Source organism: Danio rerio, chromosome 12 (assembly GCF_049306965.1).
Source record: "Danio rerio strain Tuebingen ecotype United States chromosome 12, GRCz12tu, whole genome shotgun sequence".
In the NCBI taxonomy this organism is placed as follows: domain Eukaryota; kingdom Metazoa; phylum Chordata; class Actinopteri; order Cypriniformes; family Danionidae; genus Danio; species Danio rerio.
In genome coordinates this window covers 12,288,294-12,309,758 of record NC_133187.1, presented here as the reverse complement: position 1 = coordinate 12,309,758, position 21,465 = coordinate 12,288,294, and the positions used below count along the sequence as shown (strand labels likewise).

Here is a 21,465-nt window from a genome sequence, read left to right as displayed (position 1 = left end):
TTACAGTAGTAAAGATTTCCCCCAGTACTTGTACTTTTATTTGAGAGCAGATTTTGGATACTCAACCCACCTATGGTTAGGGGAGTGGGTGACAACTGTACTAGGGCTCAGTTCAAGGTGAGTACACGCATAAAAGATTATAGGTGTGTCCCAAATTGCATACTTCTGAACTATTTAACGCCCTTTTGTAGTATAAATAAGGTAAGTAATGCGTTTACACTGAAAACTCTAAAAATAATAAGTGCACTATAATTACCCGGATGATACACTCATTCAACCGGTAAAATGAAGAATGAAATGTTGGAAACTTCACGAACTCAGCAGCCGCTGCTTTGCTCATGTGGCGGAAAAGGTGGAGCTATCGGGGTGAAATTGGAAGGTGGAGCTATATGAACAAAATTCTCCTACGAGAGTAATCATACCGCTTCCAGATGGTGAATGCGGTTATACTCATGGCAGATATTATTTGGTGCTTTTATTTATTTCACTAGTTTGACTAATTTGGTAACCGTCAAACGTCATCAGGAAAACGGCTTAAATTTCTGCTTAGTTAAAAAAAAAAAAAATTTCACTTGGGATGACACTACATACATATACTGTGCTGGTGAGTATGTAAGTGCATAAGTACATAGTGCATAGTGTGCAATTTGGAATGCAGCTTAATTCAATTGAAAAGGTAATTTAGTGTTATTGAATTGTGTATATTGCCTTTACCCTTCAGTGTGACGTGATCCTCTTTATATAAGAAATTTCAATGCCTAAAGGTCTCTTGAAGTGCTTTGAAATGTGCTTTTTATTGAATGTTTGACAATCTCAACCACAACGTAAAGAGAGGTGTCTACATAGTGTAGCTCCTCCCCTTTAAAAAAAATATCCAATAGTGATTGGTTTTATCACCGCTCTGCCAATGAGTGTGGTTAAGATCAAATGCACCAAATGTGAAGCATCTTGAAGGGGGCGGGGCATGTCAGATACTAAAGAGTATATGGTTGGTCAATATTTGGTGAGAAACTAGTATGAGGTGACATGAATAAAACCATTTAGGTGGAAGTGAAAAGCTGCAAACTTTAGACATTTGTATCAGTTTTATTTTTCCCAAACACATTTATTTCACTTTTTTGTTATGCACTAGCTTATAGATATCCTAAAAAACTAATATCTAAACAAAGTTTAATTTCATTGGACTTTTAAGAAACTGAAAATGATCAAGGGTTTGAGAAAATGGATATGTTTATATGGAAGTACAGGATTTATTTGTATATTTTCTTCTGCAATGATGCTTTAATTTCTAAAAAGTAAAAGGCATTATGCTATTGTCCACTTCACTATGTCACTTAATAGCTTTTATCACTTTTGTTTTAATTCCTGGACACTGTTTAGCTACACAGAGTGATTTTACCTTTCTAGTGCTGATTCAATATACTCAATAGGCCAAAAAGCCATCAGCAGTGTCGACAGAAGAGGACTTATTGCAAAAACTGGGCTGAAAGAAGCTCAATGACAGCCCAGCTCTGGCAGGCAGCCAGCCATCGACTTGATGTGGCAAGGCATAAATCTGAGATTAAATGCCCATCAAGGTGACTCATAGAGGGGACAATATCACCAACCACAGTGGGTAAAAAAATATGTTTTTGCCAAGTGGGTGAGTGAAAGTATCCACCTTTATTGAGATCAAGTTCTTCATCATCCTCTTCCTTTTTCTTCTTTTCCTCTGTGCTGTTGTTTTCTGAAGCCACCCATTGGATCTCTTCATTGGTCTCTTTCCATTCTCCGCTTTGGTCCAATTGGGGCTTCGGCGCATCATTGATGAAGTCATCCGTCTCTGCTTCCGCCAACATGGCTGCATGCTCTCGTTGAAGGAAAAGCTATTAATGGTGAAACAGAGAGAAACCAATTATTTGCCTTTTGTTTGAGAACCAATGGCGTATATGGACAGCTAGAGTTTTTCAGCCAATGATAAACTCCTGGTGAAAGCTTAATGTTATTGTTTTTTATTTTATACGGATCTTTTTACAGCATCAATGTTGTAGTGCAATTATAATACATTAATTTAAATGGACTTAAGCATTCATTTAGTTGTTCAAGCATAAAACGAGATCAAAGACTTAGTAATCTCTACCGTCGTCAGGTTGGAATTGTCGTTCCATTTCCCCTAAAATTTCCCACCACTAATATTATTACTAATTCTTTGTTTAGATTGTAAACAAGTTTCACTTGAAAGGCTACATTGAAAACCTAAGCATCATAGCATTTTTTAAAATTTAGTTTACACTATTACGTGCTTTGCATTGGCCATTAAGAAGTTGCCTTTTCTGTGTATGCGTGTGTGTTTTTACCTTCACCAAAGCAGCAATGGCACTGTGAGATCTCTCTGTCTGCAACTCATCTTTGTCAGACACGCACATGGAGTCCCAGACTTCACCTCCCTCCATCTGCAGCTCCACCAGACAGTGTCTATTCCTCGCACTGTACTCCACCAGATTAATGAGCAAGCCCAGACCCTACAAACACACACACACACACACATAATGAAAAAGACCTCATTTAGATCAACAAGAACTAAAAGCAGGCAGAGAAAACTTGGTTTCACTTTGATATGAATGTCACATGCTACTGGTTTGCATAATTACAAATAGAGGGTCAGGGAAAAAATACTGAAATAAGTAAATCATTTTACAATATAAAGCATACAATATTTAAACAAAAAAAAAACATATATATATATATAAAAGTACAGAACAATTGAATTTAACCATTTTCATGATGGGAAAGAAGGTGAATTCAATATGGTGATTAATACTGGCTGGTTAACATGTTAAACCAATATTGTAAATAATTCAGACAGAACTGATAAAAAAAAAAATAAAAAATATTACTTAAAATATATACTACTGACTATTTAGTATAACTTTGGGGCGCTTCACAGCGTAAGCATAACTTTTTCGACAAGAATAGTTATAATATTGGTGGCATTTACAGTAATCAACCTCAAAAGCCTGTGCAATTAATTTCTAGAATTTTTTAGGACATTTAACAATATGGAGAAAAGAAAAACCTTCTTTACATGTTGCAAGGGTATATTTGGCCAAAAGCTCCCAAAAATGTATTGACTTCTCTTTCATGCCAACAGTTAGGTGAAAATAATATTTCATGAAGATATTTAGTAAATGTCCTACTGTAAGTATATCAAAACTCAAACTTTAATTAGTAATGACCACTGCTAAGAACTTAATTTAGACAACTTTAAATGTGATTTACTCGTATTTTGATTTTTTTGAACCCTCAGATTCCACATTTTCAAATAATTGTACCTCTGCTGCCAAATATAAAGTGTCTGCACCAATATCAACAACTCTTCAATAGTATCTGGATGCAGCTTTTATGATGCAAGCTGAGACTGCATCACTCAGCGATGCAATTTCAGACTCAATGCACTCAAGTGGAGCTAGTGACGTCACTTTGTCGGGTAGGGTTAGGGGTGGGATTAGGTGAGCCCATTAAAAAGCATTGGATGCAGCCCAGATTGCACTGCACCGGGTCTGCAGCCAGACCCCTCTTTAACTCTTAAGATTTGGAGGCCGATAACTGATACACTATAGAGATAAATGTAAATATTATAAAATGTAATATGTTTATATAGTGAACAACTGACAGCACTCGTCTCCCCTGCCACTGTTCAGGCTGCTGTAAAGGCTTTTAGATCACTATATCTTTGTGTTTGTTTGTGTGCGTGGTCACAGCCATCATGTGCACTCGTTATAATCATAAATATGCCGATCAAACAGAATATTACATCAACAACACATGGCAAGCAACGCATAGATAATAACAAATAATCATATTAAATTACAAACAACCCAATGAGTTGTTTAGCACGTGTACATCGCTGCTATTATGCTTACACATGTCATATTTTTCCTGAGGCGATTTAAACCAAAATACACATTGACACTCTATCAAACATATCTACAATGATAAGGAACATGGTTACTTACTAATTTACAAATGTACAGCAATACCACACAATGAAAGGACGAACTGTGAAGGAATTAACAATGTGAGGAAAGCTCCATTATAGTGCACTAGACAAGTCTGAACAAGTTCGACCCAGGCATGTGCGAGGCAGGCAGTTATGTACAATTGCGTAACCTATCAGCTTAAAGGGTCACGAAACACCAAAACACATTTTTTGAGATGTTGACTGTTATATTTGTCCCATGTGCGAAAAACACTATTAGGACATACACAAAAAAAGAGAAAATTGGTTGTTTTTGTGTTATTTTGAGCAAATTCGTTCTACCGGTTTAAAACGAATTTTTGAAGCTGCGCCACGCCGATTAGGTACTTGTGTGTATTCCAAAATGTAAACTGGCTGTCTGTACCTGGGTGTTGTATCTTGTGATGTCTCTGAGTATGCTGCATTCATTAATGAGTAAGGCTTAATTCAAACCAATCAGCGCATTCTATTGTGTCTGCAACTTCATTAAAATGCATGATAGCTTCAAACACTGTTTGTACAGTGTTCAGACGACAGAGAGATGCCACGTTGTGTTGCGAAAACAAGTGGTAAAAGAAGAATTGTTTGGAGATACGGGTCGTGAGTGTTGCTTTTATAATTTGCTGCAGGGTAGTTTTTGTTTTCATTTTCCCGCAATGAGAGCTCAGCTGGACTCACGTGTGGATTACAGTGCATACGACAGTCGACAACAATACTTGTCTAAGGAACATTTTTTTTTACCCGAGAGCCTTTCTCATCTGGAAATGGTGAAATCTGTAACTGCCGCTCGTCTCCTTTAAAAAAAGATGCGGCTCCAGTTGCTGTTGATTGTCCTGTCTTAACAGTTTTGGTAAGTAAGCGATCAGTGGTCTTTGGTTTGTTTATTCAGATGGCAAAGTTAGTTTGTATCATCAGCAGTACTCTTTCAGTGTTTAAAGACATACCTTAGTCAAATGATTTCTAAGTTACTGAAGTCTACAGTACGTTAAAATCACTACAATATTATGGGCTGAAAGATCTGCTGTAAATGTTACTCTGAGTGTAAACATGTAAACACTGCAATCAAACCATTTCCGTTGTGTAGGATTTTCGCCGCATTTTGTGACAGGAATAACACACACGGCTTTCTGATGCTACCTTTTGAGTCCATCTTAGTTACAGTGAAATGCAGAGGTTTTTTTTTTTCTCTCATTTGCAGTGCAGTATCAAACATTGCATTAAAAAATACGCTTGTAGCAGTTCCTCGAATCAAATATCACGTTTGTCACGAGGGTCATGAATGAATTTCCTGAATGAAAGTGCCAAACTGCAGCTAAAGTTAAAAAATTTGGCAAATAATTTGATTACTGATGTCCATGTAAACACAGTCACTGTCTTTCTTCCTTGTGTCTGTATGTTGTTGTGCCTCTGTGAAAATCAGCGCATACCCAAACCCAAACTCACATTTTTATGCCAATTTTTATCCACCTTCCCTCTTTGCCCCCTAAACAGAGCTGGACACGTTCACTTTCCTGACTTTTTCCAAACTAGAGTTGTGAAAACAGGGGTGTTTTGTGGCCCTTTAAAGATAATGGCCTAATTTTGATATCGGACCAATAATGATAACAATAAAAATAGCATTTATCGGCCAATAACGATATGGACGCCAATAAATCGTGCATCCCTGATTGATATATATATATATATATATATATATATATATATATATATATATATATATATTTTATTTTTTTATTGACATGCATGACTAGTTTTGTCGTCACATATGACATATCAGTGAATCAGTAACAAATTAAAACTAATAGCTTTTTCCTATTGTAAGGTCTTCATTATGGTCTCCACAAAATTACTTTATTTTATAATTACTAGCAAATATCTGATACATCATATAGATTATTAAAAATGATCACATAGTGGAATGTAGTGTATAAAAAGCACTCTGGAACTCCTCGTGGTCAAATATAGTCCTTAGAAGATGAACAAATCCAGTTGAAGTCAGAATTATTAGCCCCCCTGTTTGTTTTTCCCCTAACTTCTGTTTAACTGAGAGAAGATTTATTCAGCACATTTCTAAACATAATAGTTTTAATAACTCATCTCTAATAACTGATTTATTTTATCTTTGCCATGATGACAGTAAATAACATTTGACTAGATATTTTTCAAGACACTTCTGTACAGTTTAAAGTGGCATTTAAAGGCTTAACTAGGCAGCTTAGGGTAATTAGGCAAGTTATTGTATGATGGTTTGTTTTGTAGACTATTGGAAAAAAGCGCTTAAAGGGGCTAATAATTTTGTCCCAAAAATGGTTCATAAACAATTAAAAACTGCTTTTATTATAGCCAAAATTAAATAACAAGACTTTCTCCAGAAGAAAAAAATATTATCAGACATACTGTGAAAATTTCCTTGCTCTGCTTAAATGCCATATGGGAAATATTTAAAAAATAAATAAATAAATAAAATCAAAGGCTAATAAGTAGTATTAGCCTCTAATAAGTAGAGTTTAACTGTAAAATAAAGATTTGTACTCACCAGGACTCTAATATCGAACCTCTGCTCCTGTGGCAGGTACTGTGGAACCTTGAGCACACAGTTCAGCGCCGTGGTGATCAAGTCATCCTGCTCGCCTGTCTTTGTGCTGCCCCATTCTACAGACAGACAGAAAATACGCTCAATGGCTGCTGCACAAACAGAGTTCAGCACGGGGTAATCAGGGATTTTCTTTGAATGTTGTTCTCCAAGCTGCTCACACATCTGGCTTATGACCGAGTACTCCTGCATTATGCTGGAGAGTTTGGCAGCGACACTAGCACGAAGCTAGCCAAAGCTGCACTGCTAACAGAAATCCATTTGGCACATCGAACAAAAAAACCCATGCAAGAAAGCCAAAAGACTCTTATTGACTTTAAGCCTTTCAAAAGAGGAATAGCAAACGTTCTATTAGGCATAATGTAATGAGAAAGCAGCACAGTAGCCTGAATGTTCCGCTGAATGGCTTCCAGCATATCTGACTTTGCAGTGTTCTGGAGTACCTAACTACAACTAGACATGTTGCTAGGTCTAAAATGGCAAATCGTTAATAATCAATGATGAATTACATCACTGATTAGTTGGCACTGCACTGCATTGTGAAAAAAGCTGGGTTCGAACCAGCGACCTTCTTGCTGTGAGGCAAACGTGCTACCCACTGTGGCACAGTGTTGTCTTGTACAAGTGTGTATAGCTCTTTCTCCCTTTCCAGACACAGTTTTGATTGACAAGGTTTCTGCAGGCTTCAAAGGTAAATTTAAGACATTAAGACCATTATGAATTAAATTTTAGGCTTATACAAACATACCTGTTGGAAAATATTTTCACATGACCTATCAAAAAATGTATACATTTCATAATACAATACAGTGTTTCCTCTAGGATTTTTTTCAGCTAAGGCGACAGAACATTTATTTTATTTTTTTTACACAGATCTACCAACTTCCTGTGGCGTTATTTCAAATGAAAAATGTAGTGAGCACAGTATTAAAAATCGAGATTGCATTTATGTAATACCCTACGAGCATGCGTATCTCTTTGCTTGCACGCTTATTTCCTCTGCTCTTGCACAAAACTTCCTGCATGCTTCCTCAAATATAAGCCGCTTCAAGAATGCGCAGATCTTCTTGTGCGCTCTCAAATAAACACTGCTGAAGTGCGATTTAGTGCATTTATGTAACGAGTATGTCTTCCGCATTTTTAGATTTGCTAGGAATATTTATGAATGTCTCCAATACCAACAGAGCGGTAATAATGCATCCTGAAGTAAAGTGAAACAGCTATATGTCGTGTTTGCTGGCCTAACGCATCACCCACCTGTCTGTCAGTCAGTCAGCACATAACCTTGAAGATTTAAACAAATGACGCACAGCACAACTAAAGTTACAGAAAGGTTTGCGCTGTTATAATTCACTTACCCTTTAATACGTTTTGTTGTGATTATTACCTGCTATTAAAAAATATTGTTTTGAATGAGAAGCTGTAATGTAGCCCGTGGCGGGATGAATTTTGACGTGGCGCCCCGCCATGGAAGAATGAATGTAGCGGAAACCATGCAATAAGAATAAATTTGTTTTAATATTATGTATTAATTTTCTAATATATCCATTTACAAAGCCTATAACCCTTACCAAGAATAAAACAAAAACGTAGCTGTCAATTACTTCAGTCTACACAAATAAGAATTTAATATTAAAAATCAGTATCCTCAGCAGTAAAAAATTATATTTTTAAATAAAAGGTTAAATGTTTTTTTGAGATGGATTGTTGGTGATTGTATATTGGCCAGGTTGAGTAGCTATACACGAACAAAGGAAAATTAAGACCTGATAAAAAGATTTAAGACCTACAACACAACATTTAATTAGATTTAAGACTTTGTAAGGTCTAAAATTTAGCTTTTGAGGTTTAAGACATTTTAAAACTTAAGACCCCACAGATACCCTGGATTGATATGTAAAGCTGGATTTTTAAAATTTCGCTGGGAACATTAATAAAATGACTTTGATTACCTTTTAAAGCATTTAAATGCTATTTATTTTGTTAATAAAAAGTGTGTTGTTCAATCAGTGTTTTGCTTAAATTCCTACTGATTTTGGTACAGTGATAACTCTAGCAGCTTGAGGGAGTTTACAATGAATTTGAGCAAGCACTCGTTGCAAATAATTTGTTTCCTCATAAATTGAGCAAGGTATCCGTTTTAGCTTGCACCGTGTGCCACATCCAGTGTAAATAGGAACACTATTTATATTGGGTTTTGTTTCCTTTAAACTCATGTTGAGCTGCTTCCATCCAGTGTAGACACAGTGTGACATTTACAATGCCTTCCTCCACAAACAAAAGTCTGTTTAGTTAGATGTCCTGGTTTTGTTACTGACCGTTGTCATGTGTGAGATTCAAAAGGACTCCAATGATGGCTCGCATACAGTCCTCTACGGCTTTCCCCACGTTGCTGTTACTGCAAAAGGGCAGCGTTGTACACAGGCCTCTGTTCATCTCTCGGCTGTACCTCTGGATCATCTCCTCACAGTGCCGTAATGCCCTGAAACACACACAGCAGTAAAGATGTCATGGCCAGCTGAAAAATTATTGCCAATTGCTATTCATCACATCGATGCATTAAACAGACTCTTTTATACGAAGTGGCATAATAAAGCAATAAGCCTCAAGAAGCTGTGGTTTACAGCGAATTTAGAGAAGCTAAGGGCCGATGTTAGACACAATGCAAAACTGAGAAGCACAATACAGTGATAATGAGGTCTGGGTTGAGTGTTTCTAGACTAATTTATAACACCTTTGAAGGCAGCTCAACCTGTCAAAATTACTGGAAATACACATCTTATAGTAGTACTTAATAATCCTCTATTATATTTATTTCTTATGTAAAAGTTAGGGTGCATAATTTTTTCCAATACTTCTAAGAATTCAATGTTAATGAATTAATTGTTAATTATTCTTTAAAAAATAATAATAAAAAAAGAAATAAACAAGAAATAAATTCAATAAGAAAAGAAATAAACAAACATATATTCAATTCAATGAATAAGGTATTTTAAATTGTAAAATCTATTGCAATATTCAGATATTCTGTTCAAGTAATGCTTAAAATTATCATTATTATTATTATTATTATTATTATTATTATTATTATATAATCTATATTTAAAGTTGAGTACCTATTTCAGCATTCTTTAAACAAAAACTTTTATAGATTAGCATCTACCTGGAAATAAATAATAATTTTGTAACATTATACATTATATCACTCAAAAGCTTGGAGTCAATATTGTGTTTTTTTAAAATTAGACGTGCGTGTCCCACCAGTTACAATATACAGCCATATCGCACAGCTAAGACTGTGATATTGCATTTATCAAACTGTTTTGATGGCATAATTGTGTATATAAGAAAGAAAATCAAACACAGAGTCTAAAAACCCTTTTGTATAAGGAACTACTTTCTTCCGCCATTCATTCACATTTGCAGCTGACGTCAGAACTGCAGAAACCATTGCCACTTCACACATGTAATTTTAGAGCTAGTATTTGAATGATTCTCAAGATTAATATGTAAAGTGATGACAAAACAGGGGATTTTAGGCAGACATTTTAGGATTATAAGGCTGAACAGCATAAAATGCCATCAGTCTACAGAGATATCCCAGTATTTTGTGTTGCAATCGGGATTTCACAATAATTAACCCAGAAAAAGCCAAAGCAGCGCAAACACTACCAGATTACTGCTGTGTTTGCGATAAGCAAAAAAGCTAAACAAGTGTGGGTATTCCTTCTTTCTTTCTTTTAACTAAACTAGTCTGCAGTAACGAAAACAGGAGACTCATTAGGAACAAACAGATGGCCAACCAAAAAGTAACTCAAGGTTACACAATGAGTGGCCAACACAAAATACATACATTCCAAATATGCGAGTTCCATCTCACAATCACACTACATTTCTGTGGTATAAATGCAGCACTACAACATATAAAAGGGCTAATTATGCAGTCTCTGACGCCATCTTGTGGATGGCGCTGTACCTCAGAAATCATAAATATTTAAAATAGGCACTATCTATATAAAATAATCTAAACAACTACAGCTAGCAATATCACACGAGTAGCAATACGATGTGGCTGTATATCAGCACTGGTGGGAGACCTTAGTGTCCCACCAGTGCTGATATACAGACATATTGCCCTGTTACGAGTGTGGTATGCGTTAATACAACAGTTCGATAGCACAATAGTGTATATAAATAAGAAAATCAAACACGGAGAGTCTAAAAAACATTTTTTTAGGAACTACTTTCTTCTGCCATTCATTCACATCTGCAGCTGACGTCAAAACAGCAGAAGCCTTTACTAATTTCACCAACGTCACTTTAGAGCTAATGTTTGAATGACTCTCTAGTGTAATGTCTAAAGTTATGAAAAAACAGCTGATTTTGCTCACACTTTAAGATTATAAGGCTGAACGTGACATGAAATGCCATCCATCTACAGAGATATCTTCTTACAGTGTTAGTCTAGTTTTTCTCTGTTGCAATTATTGTGATATTAATTATATTAAAATAATTAACCCCGAAAAAAAGCAACGCAATCACTACCAGACTGCTGTTGTGTTTGCAATAAGGAAAAACACTAAACACATGCGGACTTTGCTTCTTTCTTTCTGCAAACACAACACACATTCCTGATATGCGAGCAAATCTGTATGAATACAGCACTACAACATAAATAAAGAGAGAACGACTTAGAATATCACTCAACAGCAAACCTGCCAACATATCTCTGAAAATCCGGGAGACTGTGGGGAGTGGGTGTTTTGGGGTGAGGTCTCTAAATAACACTATTGAGAACCAGGATAGGATGCAGTGGGTTTTGGTCAGCCGCTGCGATTGGGTACTGTACCAACGTTGGCGACCCAGGGGTGTTTACAGACTATACCAAAGATGGGGAATAAAATTACGGGAGTTGTCCGGAAGAAATAAAAAAAAAAAACGGATGATTGCGGATGATTGGTCTGAAATACAGGATACTCCCAGGAATAAACGGCAGTGTTGGCAGGTGTGCTTATCAGTTTAATAATGATCTGATCTGCTGTAGTTAGAAATCAGACTGTAATAATCTTATAAGTGAAAGGGTTTATTAGGAGATTCTGTCACCATCCTGTCAATAGAAAACAACAACAACCGTCTTTGGTCTACTCTATGGCAGGCTAATGGCCATCGACGAGCTCTCTCAGAAATAGTAAATATTTTAAAATAGGCACTATTCTTATAAATAAACTGCATAGTTGCAATCTAAACAACTATATTCTGGACTAAAAAAAAGCCTCAAAAGTACATTGTTGTCTAACAGCAGTAATATTTGTCAAACTGTTGAGTGTCTCTCTGCTTGTTGCTGACTGTATGTGGGCGGAGTAATACACAAAGGTGAAGGGTGAAGAGGCCTTTGTGTGATATTACTGGCAAAATGTTGCACGGCTATCAGCCAATCAGATTCCAGAACCAGACAGAACTGTTGTATAAATATATATACTCATCATTCTCAATAAAAAAAATGATGCAAGGTAAAAAGAATACAGAGACTACCTTCAGTTCACTTAAAACTTACCACCCTCTTAGACCAAAATACTTCAGATAAATTCAAGGTGTACCCCCTACACATTTGAACATTTTAACAGCAAATCCTGTACAATAAGTGCTCCACCAACATTTAAACAACAGCCGTTTCAGAGTAACACTTAAGATGGGAAAAAAACTGCCTGGAGATAACAGCTGCAGTGAGAAGTGTGCACATCCTAATGGACCGCATTTACGCCACAGTCAGGGTCAGCAGACACGAACACAAGCTGCATTAGCTCTCTCCAGAGGGGGAAAACTTAGCTCTTCCTCTCTATTAGTCCCCAAGGCCTGAGTGTGTGTAAGATAGCAATGGAGAGAGAGAGAAAGGCAGTCTGCATCAAATGCTACAGTATGACCAGCTTCATGCAAAATGCCACTAATGCGCTTACCATAATGAGAGGTCATTAGCGAGTGAGATTGGAAATAGAGGTAGAGGTTCATGTATTCATATATTGGTGGGGTCATAATTAATGCAGGCCTGTCATAATCTCTAATTGAATTACAGCCAGCTGAATAAGCTCTTCCAGCAGTGTGTGTTTATGTGAGCTGATTTTGTCGACTCATGTAGACCTTTCTTCATAGTCTCGAGCACCACCCGTGTTTGTGCACTCTGAAGGGTCTGACCCTGTCTAGAGAGCTGGGCCATCAACTGGAAATTACATTAGTAGCGGAAGAGAGGCCAGGCTGCCTCAAGCAGACAAATATGAGCAGGATTTAACATAACAGATGCTAAAATGTGCCTAAAATGTGCCTAATTCTCAATATGCAAAACAAAGTCTGAGAATTTTGAGTTGTAGTCACCCATGTAAATTCATATGCCAGGGCACTGCTGCAGGTTTTCTAGCGTATTTTTAGGTTCCAATCTGGTTGCTAGTATCTGCTGAATGGATTAAAACTCCTCAAAATTAAAGAGCTTCAACATCTCTGTAACATTGTCTAACATTAAACTTAGGGTGCTTTCACACCTACACTTTTGTTTCGGAACGTGTCTTGTTTGCCCAGTTAGCGCGGTTCATTTGGCATATGTGAACAGGGCAATCGCACTCTGTTCCACGCCAAAGTATTCGCTCCGAGATCGCTTGAATGAGGTGGTCTCGGCTCGATTGAAACGAACCCTGGAGCGGTTCGATTACAGTGAGAAAGCGTTTCGATCCGGGCACGGTTATATCACAGCATTTTATGGATATGTAATAGGCTTACGATCATAATATGAAGAGAGAATTATGAGTATGGCGGGAAGTTTCACGAGTCTCCGGATGACCGCAAACAAGTGATGATCTCCCGGTAATCTTGCGTCTTCCTCCCGGTTCTCAAATAGGCATCGTCGCGCACCCTTCTCACCCCTCCCCACCGCATCTCTCCTCAGACACGTCGCGTGCACACCCTGTCAATCACCACCAAACCACCACCTCTCCTGACAGCTTAGCTGGACGCAAAATAAACCCTGACACTCTGACAATTGTAAGGAGAGTTTACTCGCACGTGACTTGTTTTAGCTCTTTTGGTCCGATTAGAAACTTTGCAGTGTGAAAGCGAACTGCTCCAAGAGCAAAGAGCAACAATGTAAAAATTGTAATCTCTGTTTCGAAACAACTGAATCGATTCACAGGTGTGAAAGCACCCTTATTTAGATAAAATTTTAGGAATAGGTCTCCCAGTCTGGTACAGGTGTGAACTGAACAAATATAGTGTTTTTTTAACCATAACATGTGCCAGATATGGATTAAGGCACAATCCCAATTCTACCCCTTAGCCTTTCCCCTTACACCTACCCCTCATTTTGCGCGTGCCCATGAAGGGGTAGTGGTGTCCCAATTCTCTTTTACTTAAAGGCGTAGGGCTAAGGACAAGGGGTATACAACCCTTCAAATTAAGATTTTTCAGGACTACACTTGAAACCAAGACGTAAGAAAAATTTCCCAGAATACCCCAGCAACAGCGCCACCCAGAAGTAAGGAGATCCACAAATTAGTATTTTTTGTCAGAATTGCGAATTTTTACAACAAACACGTTTTAATATATTCAAAATAAAAACAGCTAAATTTCGTGATCTATAATCCCTAATCATAACTCCTGTACAGCAGTCCCACAACATTCTGAGACTCAATGACACTGGAATGTCAATGAGCTTTTTACAGTGTCTGCTATTATGTTAATGCTGTATTTGTGTGTTTACATTGATGAGTATGGCCACTGTGTTAAATGCACGGTACAGTTACGGTCTTATTGCCACATTAGATCGTTAGATAACATAATATATGTAAATTAAATTAAATCAGTAAATTCCTGAAGATAAATAAAAAAAATAACACAACTGGAATCACCCCAGCAGTCGCAATCGTCTGATCTCATATGAAGCAAGAAATCGCGAGGACATATGAGTGCAGGTACTGTAGTGCTGTCCCAATTCTTAGGGGTAAATTTTGAAGCCACTCCCCTTAACCCTCAGTTGTAAGGGCCAAGGGAAAGGGGTAGGGGTAGGGGTACAAAAACAGAATTGGTATTGGGCCTAAAAATCCTTAATTTTTGTGCCTGGTGTTAATTAAAACTGTTAGGCTGAATTTGTTAACATTAGTAATTTAACTTACTTTACAATGAATACTACAAAAAGCATTAGTTTAAAGGGGTGTTTCACAAAGATATCATATTTTAAACTTTAGTTCAAGTGTAAAGTAGATGTGAATGTAATACGCTCAAAGTTCAATACAAAGTGAGACATTTTGCGCAAAAAAGGATTATCGCATAAAAGACGTGCGAATAAAGCAGCGTTTCCATCCAACAAGTAAAAGTGAACACAATTGTCAATTCCTGATTAACCGGCGCCAAATATCAACAGTAAAAACTGATTTTGCTGCAATAGGAGAAGCTGCATCAATCTGTTCTTCATTTAATAAATCACTTGCGCCTCAGAAAGCAATTCTGGCATGCAGTGAAAGCAAGGTGGGATTTGAAGGTGTCAGACACGGAGCACAGACTCTCTTGATTCTGGAGGTCATTAATAATATAATTACCCTAATACTTAAACGGTAGGGCATTTTATAATGACCAAAACAACATTTCAGATGTTTTACAGTGTGCTCCTGATGGTTTGTCCATTCACACACATTTTCATCATCACATGATCTCTTTTAACAAAATCACATGACCATTTTTAATGCGCATGCTGGAATTTGTGTGGTAAAAGTGTTTCCATCGCAGTTTTTATGCAGATCTTTTCTTATCGAATAAAACGTTTATCCTACTCAGTTATGCACATGTTTTTTATGTGCATTTTAAAAATTAATGCACATCATGGCGTTGCCATGAACTGGGTTTTAATGCGCATATACAAAATAAGCAAAAAAATAGGTGGATGGAAACATAGCTATTGGCTTTTACAGAGTTAGCTTAGCAAAGCCTGAAGAACTAAGTTTGGGGACTACAAACAAATACATCTGGATTAATGAAATCATAAACCCTTCAGGTTACACGCATACATCCTGCACAGTGAATGGGGCGTGGCCAGAGACACTGTATTGTTATTTACCTTGTTCTCCACGGACGAGTGGGTGCAGCTATTTGAATCATTTTGGCTCGAGACTTCTAGTCTCATTCACTTCCATTCATTTTTATATGTTAAAAACAGCTCGTTTAGCTGCTTGATGTTGCAAACTGATATTTTCTTATTATTTCATTTTATTTTTTCAGTCTAGTCATGCAAACACTTGTTTGCAGAGCGAGTAGTTTGACCGCTTTCTGATGATTATTATTTCTAGTGATTTCTCCCATAGGCAACTGAATAAAATGATCTAAAACAAGCGAAAAAACGAGCGCACTTCCGCATTGAAGAAAAAGGTCAATAGCAGAGATAAAATGGCGTCTAAACACTGTTTTTGTATTTGGACATGACACAAAAACAGAAGTACTTACAGTTTAGTTTTAAATTTTGTTCCAGAGAATTATACAAAAATTATAGCTAGCATTTGACAAAAGACAGCTTCAAGAATCTGTCCCAGTTCAGTGCTGGATTTGGCCAAAAACTCCTCGAAGGTGCAGCTTCAACCATAACAGCTGTGGGTTGTGTGTCACAACCTGTTTTTAGTTGTTAAAGTGTATTTATTACAAAAATTGTTTCAAGCGTTAACAGGATGTTGTAGCAAGGACGTAAACAATGGGAAATGCTGTTTGGCACCGCTAACAATGTAGCTGGCGGAATACATATTTCTTTGTCAAACCCCTGTAAACACCAACAATCTTTACCAGCACTGCAGTGTCTCTCTATGCGGCCAATTTTTGTGCGTTCTAAATCTCAATTAACGAACTTAGCGTCAATTAACGTTGCAGGGTTTTTTTTACTTCCTGTTGTGGTGGACGTGTGTTCAACATGCAATAAATGTGGATAAGACCAAGGAAGCACTTTTTGAAGGCAAGTTTCAGTATAAAATAATTAGTCGCATCACCAGGCTCTCCAAAGTTTCATGCAATTTCGGGGTTTTCATTTTTAACTTTCAACTTCTGTTGTAAGTTGATACCGCATGGCGAACAGAAATTAAATCCTCAGCATTTCGTGACTCGGTGTTCCTTTAAGGTAAGGTTTCTTTTAAGGCTACACGGTAGAAGTATTATCTTAATCATATTAAAATCGGAGTGTTGGTGTCTTATGTGAATTTACTCAGAACGTCTCTGGTGAAGTCGCGATCTGTCAAAGACAGGGCATTACTCTGCCTTTCAGCATGAGCCCTCCATGTTTAGCGTGTTTCCTCATTAAACAAAATGAAAGCGTATGCTTCTCATTGTTGTGTCAGAATCCTTGTGAAATACAGTAATACTTTAGGACGCTTAGTTTAAGCAAATTTGATGAACGTGATCATGCGTGTTGAATCTGAGGGGAGTCGCTCCAGTATGGAAGGCTGTTGGGGCCAAAACGTCTGCAGCGCGTTGTGTGTGTGTCTGTGTCAGGGGTGGAGTGAGCGACGTATCCGAGTAGGGGCGAGAGGGGTGTGCAATGTATTTAACGACTGGTTTGCAAGAAATTATCATTCATTTGCGGGCATTTGGGAGTCTCTGTGCACTTGCGGGATACTCCTAGTCTTAGCAACTGGATAAATGTAAAGGAGGATTAAGCAAAATTGTTTCTACTCTATAATTAATGTTCTCAACTCACAGCAATAAAACTTTACAATGAGTGCAACAGTTTGTATTCCATAGTTTATTATTATAATTTTTCATTTTCCATATCTGCAATTACTGTATTTTGGTATTTTTTTGCAGTCCACTTAGAATCCAACATGGAAATCAATGTTTTCTTTATTGGCATTGATTGTTTTGAAATTTAAATGTCATTAACATGCCTGTGTTTTAATTTCTGTAATAAATATGGCTGTCAAGCCAGGATCTTGATGGTTTATTGTGGGTATGTTGTTTACATGAAGAAATCTGTGTTACAAGTTAAACAACAATTCTATTAAACAATAATATTTTGAATTTAAATATTTTTTGTCTTGTGTTTACATTAATTTTACATTTAAATAGGCAAAATTACAAGTTTCAGTATTTTAAATGCGATTAATCACGATTAATCTCAATTAATTTTTTTAAAAAGGTGCGATTAATTAGTTCATTTTTTTAATCGATTGACAGCACTAATATATATATATATATATATATATATATATATATATATATATATATATATATATATATATATATATATATATATATATATATATATATATATATATAAAAGAACCTGCAGCCGCTAACAGTTACACTGACTGACAGTATTAAAACAACGGCAAAGCGCATGCTAATAGAAGCTTGATGGCTCCTGGTGATGTGGAGCCAATCCACGAATCACAGTACAGTATGCTACCAGACCAATCAGAGAAGGAACTAAGAAATATGACAGCCATTTTCCTGTTAGCTGAGTAGCTGTATATAATCAAAGTAAGAAATATGAAAAAACAACATCATTTTTTTACAAATGACGAATGAGCACACATTGCTTTGTACACCATAAACACAACCAAGCCTTAAAAATATACTCTGCACCACCCCTTTATACACAAGAGGTACTACCTTTTTATTAAATGGATTTAGTAACTAGTAAAGTTCAGTTGTATTTTAACACTAACATTAACTTTGCAACTGTAATTAGTTGATTTTGCTGATTTTAATGCATTAAGTAATGTTTACTAATGAGACCTTACTGTGATGCGTCACCTATTACACTTCATAATCCTATTGTATATTGTGATGAAAGCTTACGTTCTATGCTAGGTATTACGGCTCTTACTATTGTAAGCCTTATTGATTTATAAAGGAAAATCCCAATATTTAGATGCACTGTTTAATTGTTCCATTTGCTCAGTCTTAAGATTGTTGCACACTAAATCTGAAATTTTTATCCGTAATTTTCGCACGTTAAAAAATAAATTTGACCTCATGTTGTGTCAATTATGCCTCTGAAATGCCTTTCACCAGTCATAAAAAAATATTCAAACAGGGTTTGATTTTTTCAGTTTTTCGCATGTGTTTTGATAGTTCAGAGTCACCATACAAGTGAAAGGCAAAATGCCGCCTCTTGAGCCACTCATAACTTTATAATAAACATAGCGCATAATATAAGACAGAATGTGGCAGACAGTTGAAAACCCATTTGCTGGATTCAGTGACAAGGGAACTTTACATCTGCTGCTGTTTGGGATGCATGGGTGTCTGTATGTGTCTATACATTTGACGTAAAGCCCATAGACATTATAATAAAAACACACCTCAGGGTGCATTGCTCCGATGTCAACGTGGCCATCATCTATAATGTCTATGGTATTGCAGTTTCTGTTCAACATGTTTACGAACGTAATATGTAAACAATCACAAGCAATGTATCAAAGTGTCACTGATTTCCTAAAATAAACTTCATATCAATATAAATTATTTATATACACTTCAAACAAACTCGCAATAATCCATCTCAGCTCAAATGCACAATTTTTTTTTATATAAATACGGAGGGAAAAAAACGCATACGAAAATTTCTGACTTCAGTGGGCAAAGACGCTGTGTTGCTGATACAGCTGTACGTATCCTGTGCCCAAAGAAATTGCAGATTATTTATCCCATCGAGTGTATTTATTTACCTATGCAAATTTCAGTAAATATATTCATATTTATTTAATATGTCTATTAATTTCAGTAATATAATTAACCAATAAACAAAAGGTTTAATTGAATATGCATTAAATAAAACTAGAAAAAAACTGAATAAAATGATTTTGTTTAGCCCTGCTAACGAGTACAAAAATATATAGAAGAACAAAGTCGCCATTTTTCACTGATCTGACTGCTATAACCTTTTTTGGAAAGACACAGAAATGCAATAATCCTTTTTTTTTTTTTGCTGTTAAACCACTTTTCCTATTATCTCTAATGTAATATAAATGTGAAAAAGGTCATCTGAAGTTTCTGCAAAGAACAGACCAAATCCATGAGTATTTTATTATATTCTTTGATAACTTTAGCTTGCGCGTTTTCAAATGAGGAGCATGAATCTGAGTGATGTAAGATTCACATGGACAAGCTTTTAAGTGTCTGACGGCCCTTGATCACTGTATGCTTTCATTGTATGGGCTATGACATTCTGGCATGCAAGGAAGAAAGTACTACGTGTTTGGAATAACATGAAGTGGTAAATTACAACTGTCATTTATGACTTAACTATCCTTTTAAGTGTTTTGAATTGGGACCCTTGAGACGGCATTCAACTCCTGTTAATGTTTGAAATTATTGGTCTCTTTAAGATATGTCAGCACGGTATGAGCCGTATCGGAGGGTGGTCTTTGGCACAGCAGTTTTGCGCTTATGGTCTTGGCAGCTGGTGCTGTTGATAAAGTGTTCCTGTTGCTGTTGGGTTTGTTAATGAGTCTGGAGGCTGTCTGCTATAATGAGAGAAGCAAGTACAAACTGCACTGTTAACCTGCACCCTGCCTGACCGCACAGTACCAGTGACTTACTGCCAAAAATAGTCAGGAAAACATGACAACTGTGATGCTTGATTAAGGTCTTTGCACACTGAAGTCTGAAGACTTTGTACGCATTTTTTTTTGTATTTGTATCTGAAAAATGTATCACACAGTTCGAGACTTATTAATTGATCATTTGAAAAAAGGTTACTTATTTGTCTTTGAAAAAAAGAGGAAATGTTATGTTCACCCAATCCACAGCACGGAGAGGCAGGAAAGATCACCTCCTTATCAAAAAGCTGCGAGGGATTTTTGTGAAATGTAAAGTTTATTTCAGAAAATCAGTAGAATTTGGATACTATTTGAACTTTTGATACTGCAGACACATAACACACATTTCCATCCTTATGCTGCGTTTACACCAGATGCGGCACGCGCGTCAAGCGCGAGTGATTTACATGTTAAGTGAATGCAGTTTGACGCGCTTAACAAGCGTTAGGCGCAAATCTCTCGATTTCGAAAATGTGAACTTCAGCGTACATTCGCGCCGCGTTAACCAATCAGAAGCTTGCTCTTATGGGTGGCGTGATTGTGACGTAGAACCTGTTGTCTGTGTTCCGAGGGAAATCCTCCAGCCTTCACCAACAAAAGTTCATCAAACTCGGCTTGGCTCAGTCAGAAGCACCGCTGAAAGCCTCCGTCATCCAGGTTTAGTTTCTGGAGGAGTTTATGAGCTCACAGAGCTGGATGCACCTCTGAAAGGATCTAGTGGACTCAGACACGACCCTAAACGTATCGACGCTGTTTTTCAGTCTTCATAAAGCACATAAATACTGTTATTTTCTTCATAAAATCCATGTTAGCCCTTTAGCTATGAAGCTAGAGTCTTCGGGCAGACAAAAACCTTGCCCATCACGCGAATCCATGTCTGTTCTGATGTGAATTTGACACGCGAATGAAGCGGGGTTTGACGCACGTATGAAGCGAGTAAACTCAAATGTTCACGCAGCTATTTACGCGCGAATAGCGCGATTTATCCGTGCGTTCCGCTTCTGGTGTGAACACAGCATTAAAGGAACACTTCACCTTTTTTAAACAAAGGCCCATTTCACAAGTCTCCTAGAGTTGTGCAGTTGAACCAATTTTGAAAGCATTCAGCTAATTTCTTGTTCTGGCGAGTAGGATCTGTCTGCTGACTGCAAGATGGGCATAACATGAAGGGGGCATAACTTATAGTAGTGGTGTTACTTGGGACCCACGAGAACGAGACTTATGCCAAAACTATATTGTTGGCAAGATGGCGCTGTACCCATCAAAGCTATTAACATCTACACATACCCATACCTAAACCCAACCCTCAGTTACTAACA

General features: G+C 37.0%; 1 protein-coding gene across 2 annotated transcripts in view; it reads right to left on the bottom strand.

Annotated features, from left to right (window-relative positions):
• waplb (WAPL cohesin release factor b) overlaps window positions 1-21,465 on the bottom strand; it is a 113,635-nt gene that overhangs the window by 9,114 nt on the left and 83,056 nt on the right. The window contains exons 14-17 of one of the 2 annotated variants that reach the window (XM_021480269.2): window positions 8,909-9,072; window positions 6,534-6,649; window positions 2,337-2,501; window positions 1,661-1,865 (exon numbers count right to left, since the gene is read on the bottom strand). In XM_021480269.2, the coding sequence (XP_021335944.1) occupies window positions 1,661-1,865; window positions 2,337-2,501; window positions 6,534-6,649; window positions 8,909-9,072 (650 nt within the window). Of the gene's footprint in view, window positions 1-1,660; window positions 1,866-2,336; window positions 2,502-6,533; window positions 6,650-6,669; window positions 7,848-7,944; window positions 9,073-21,465 lie in introns of those variants that run through there. The other variant, XR_012387869.1, reaches the window with a different exon arrangement.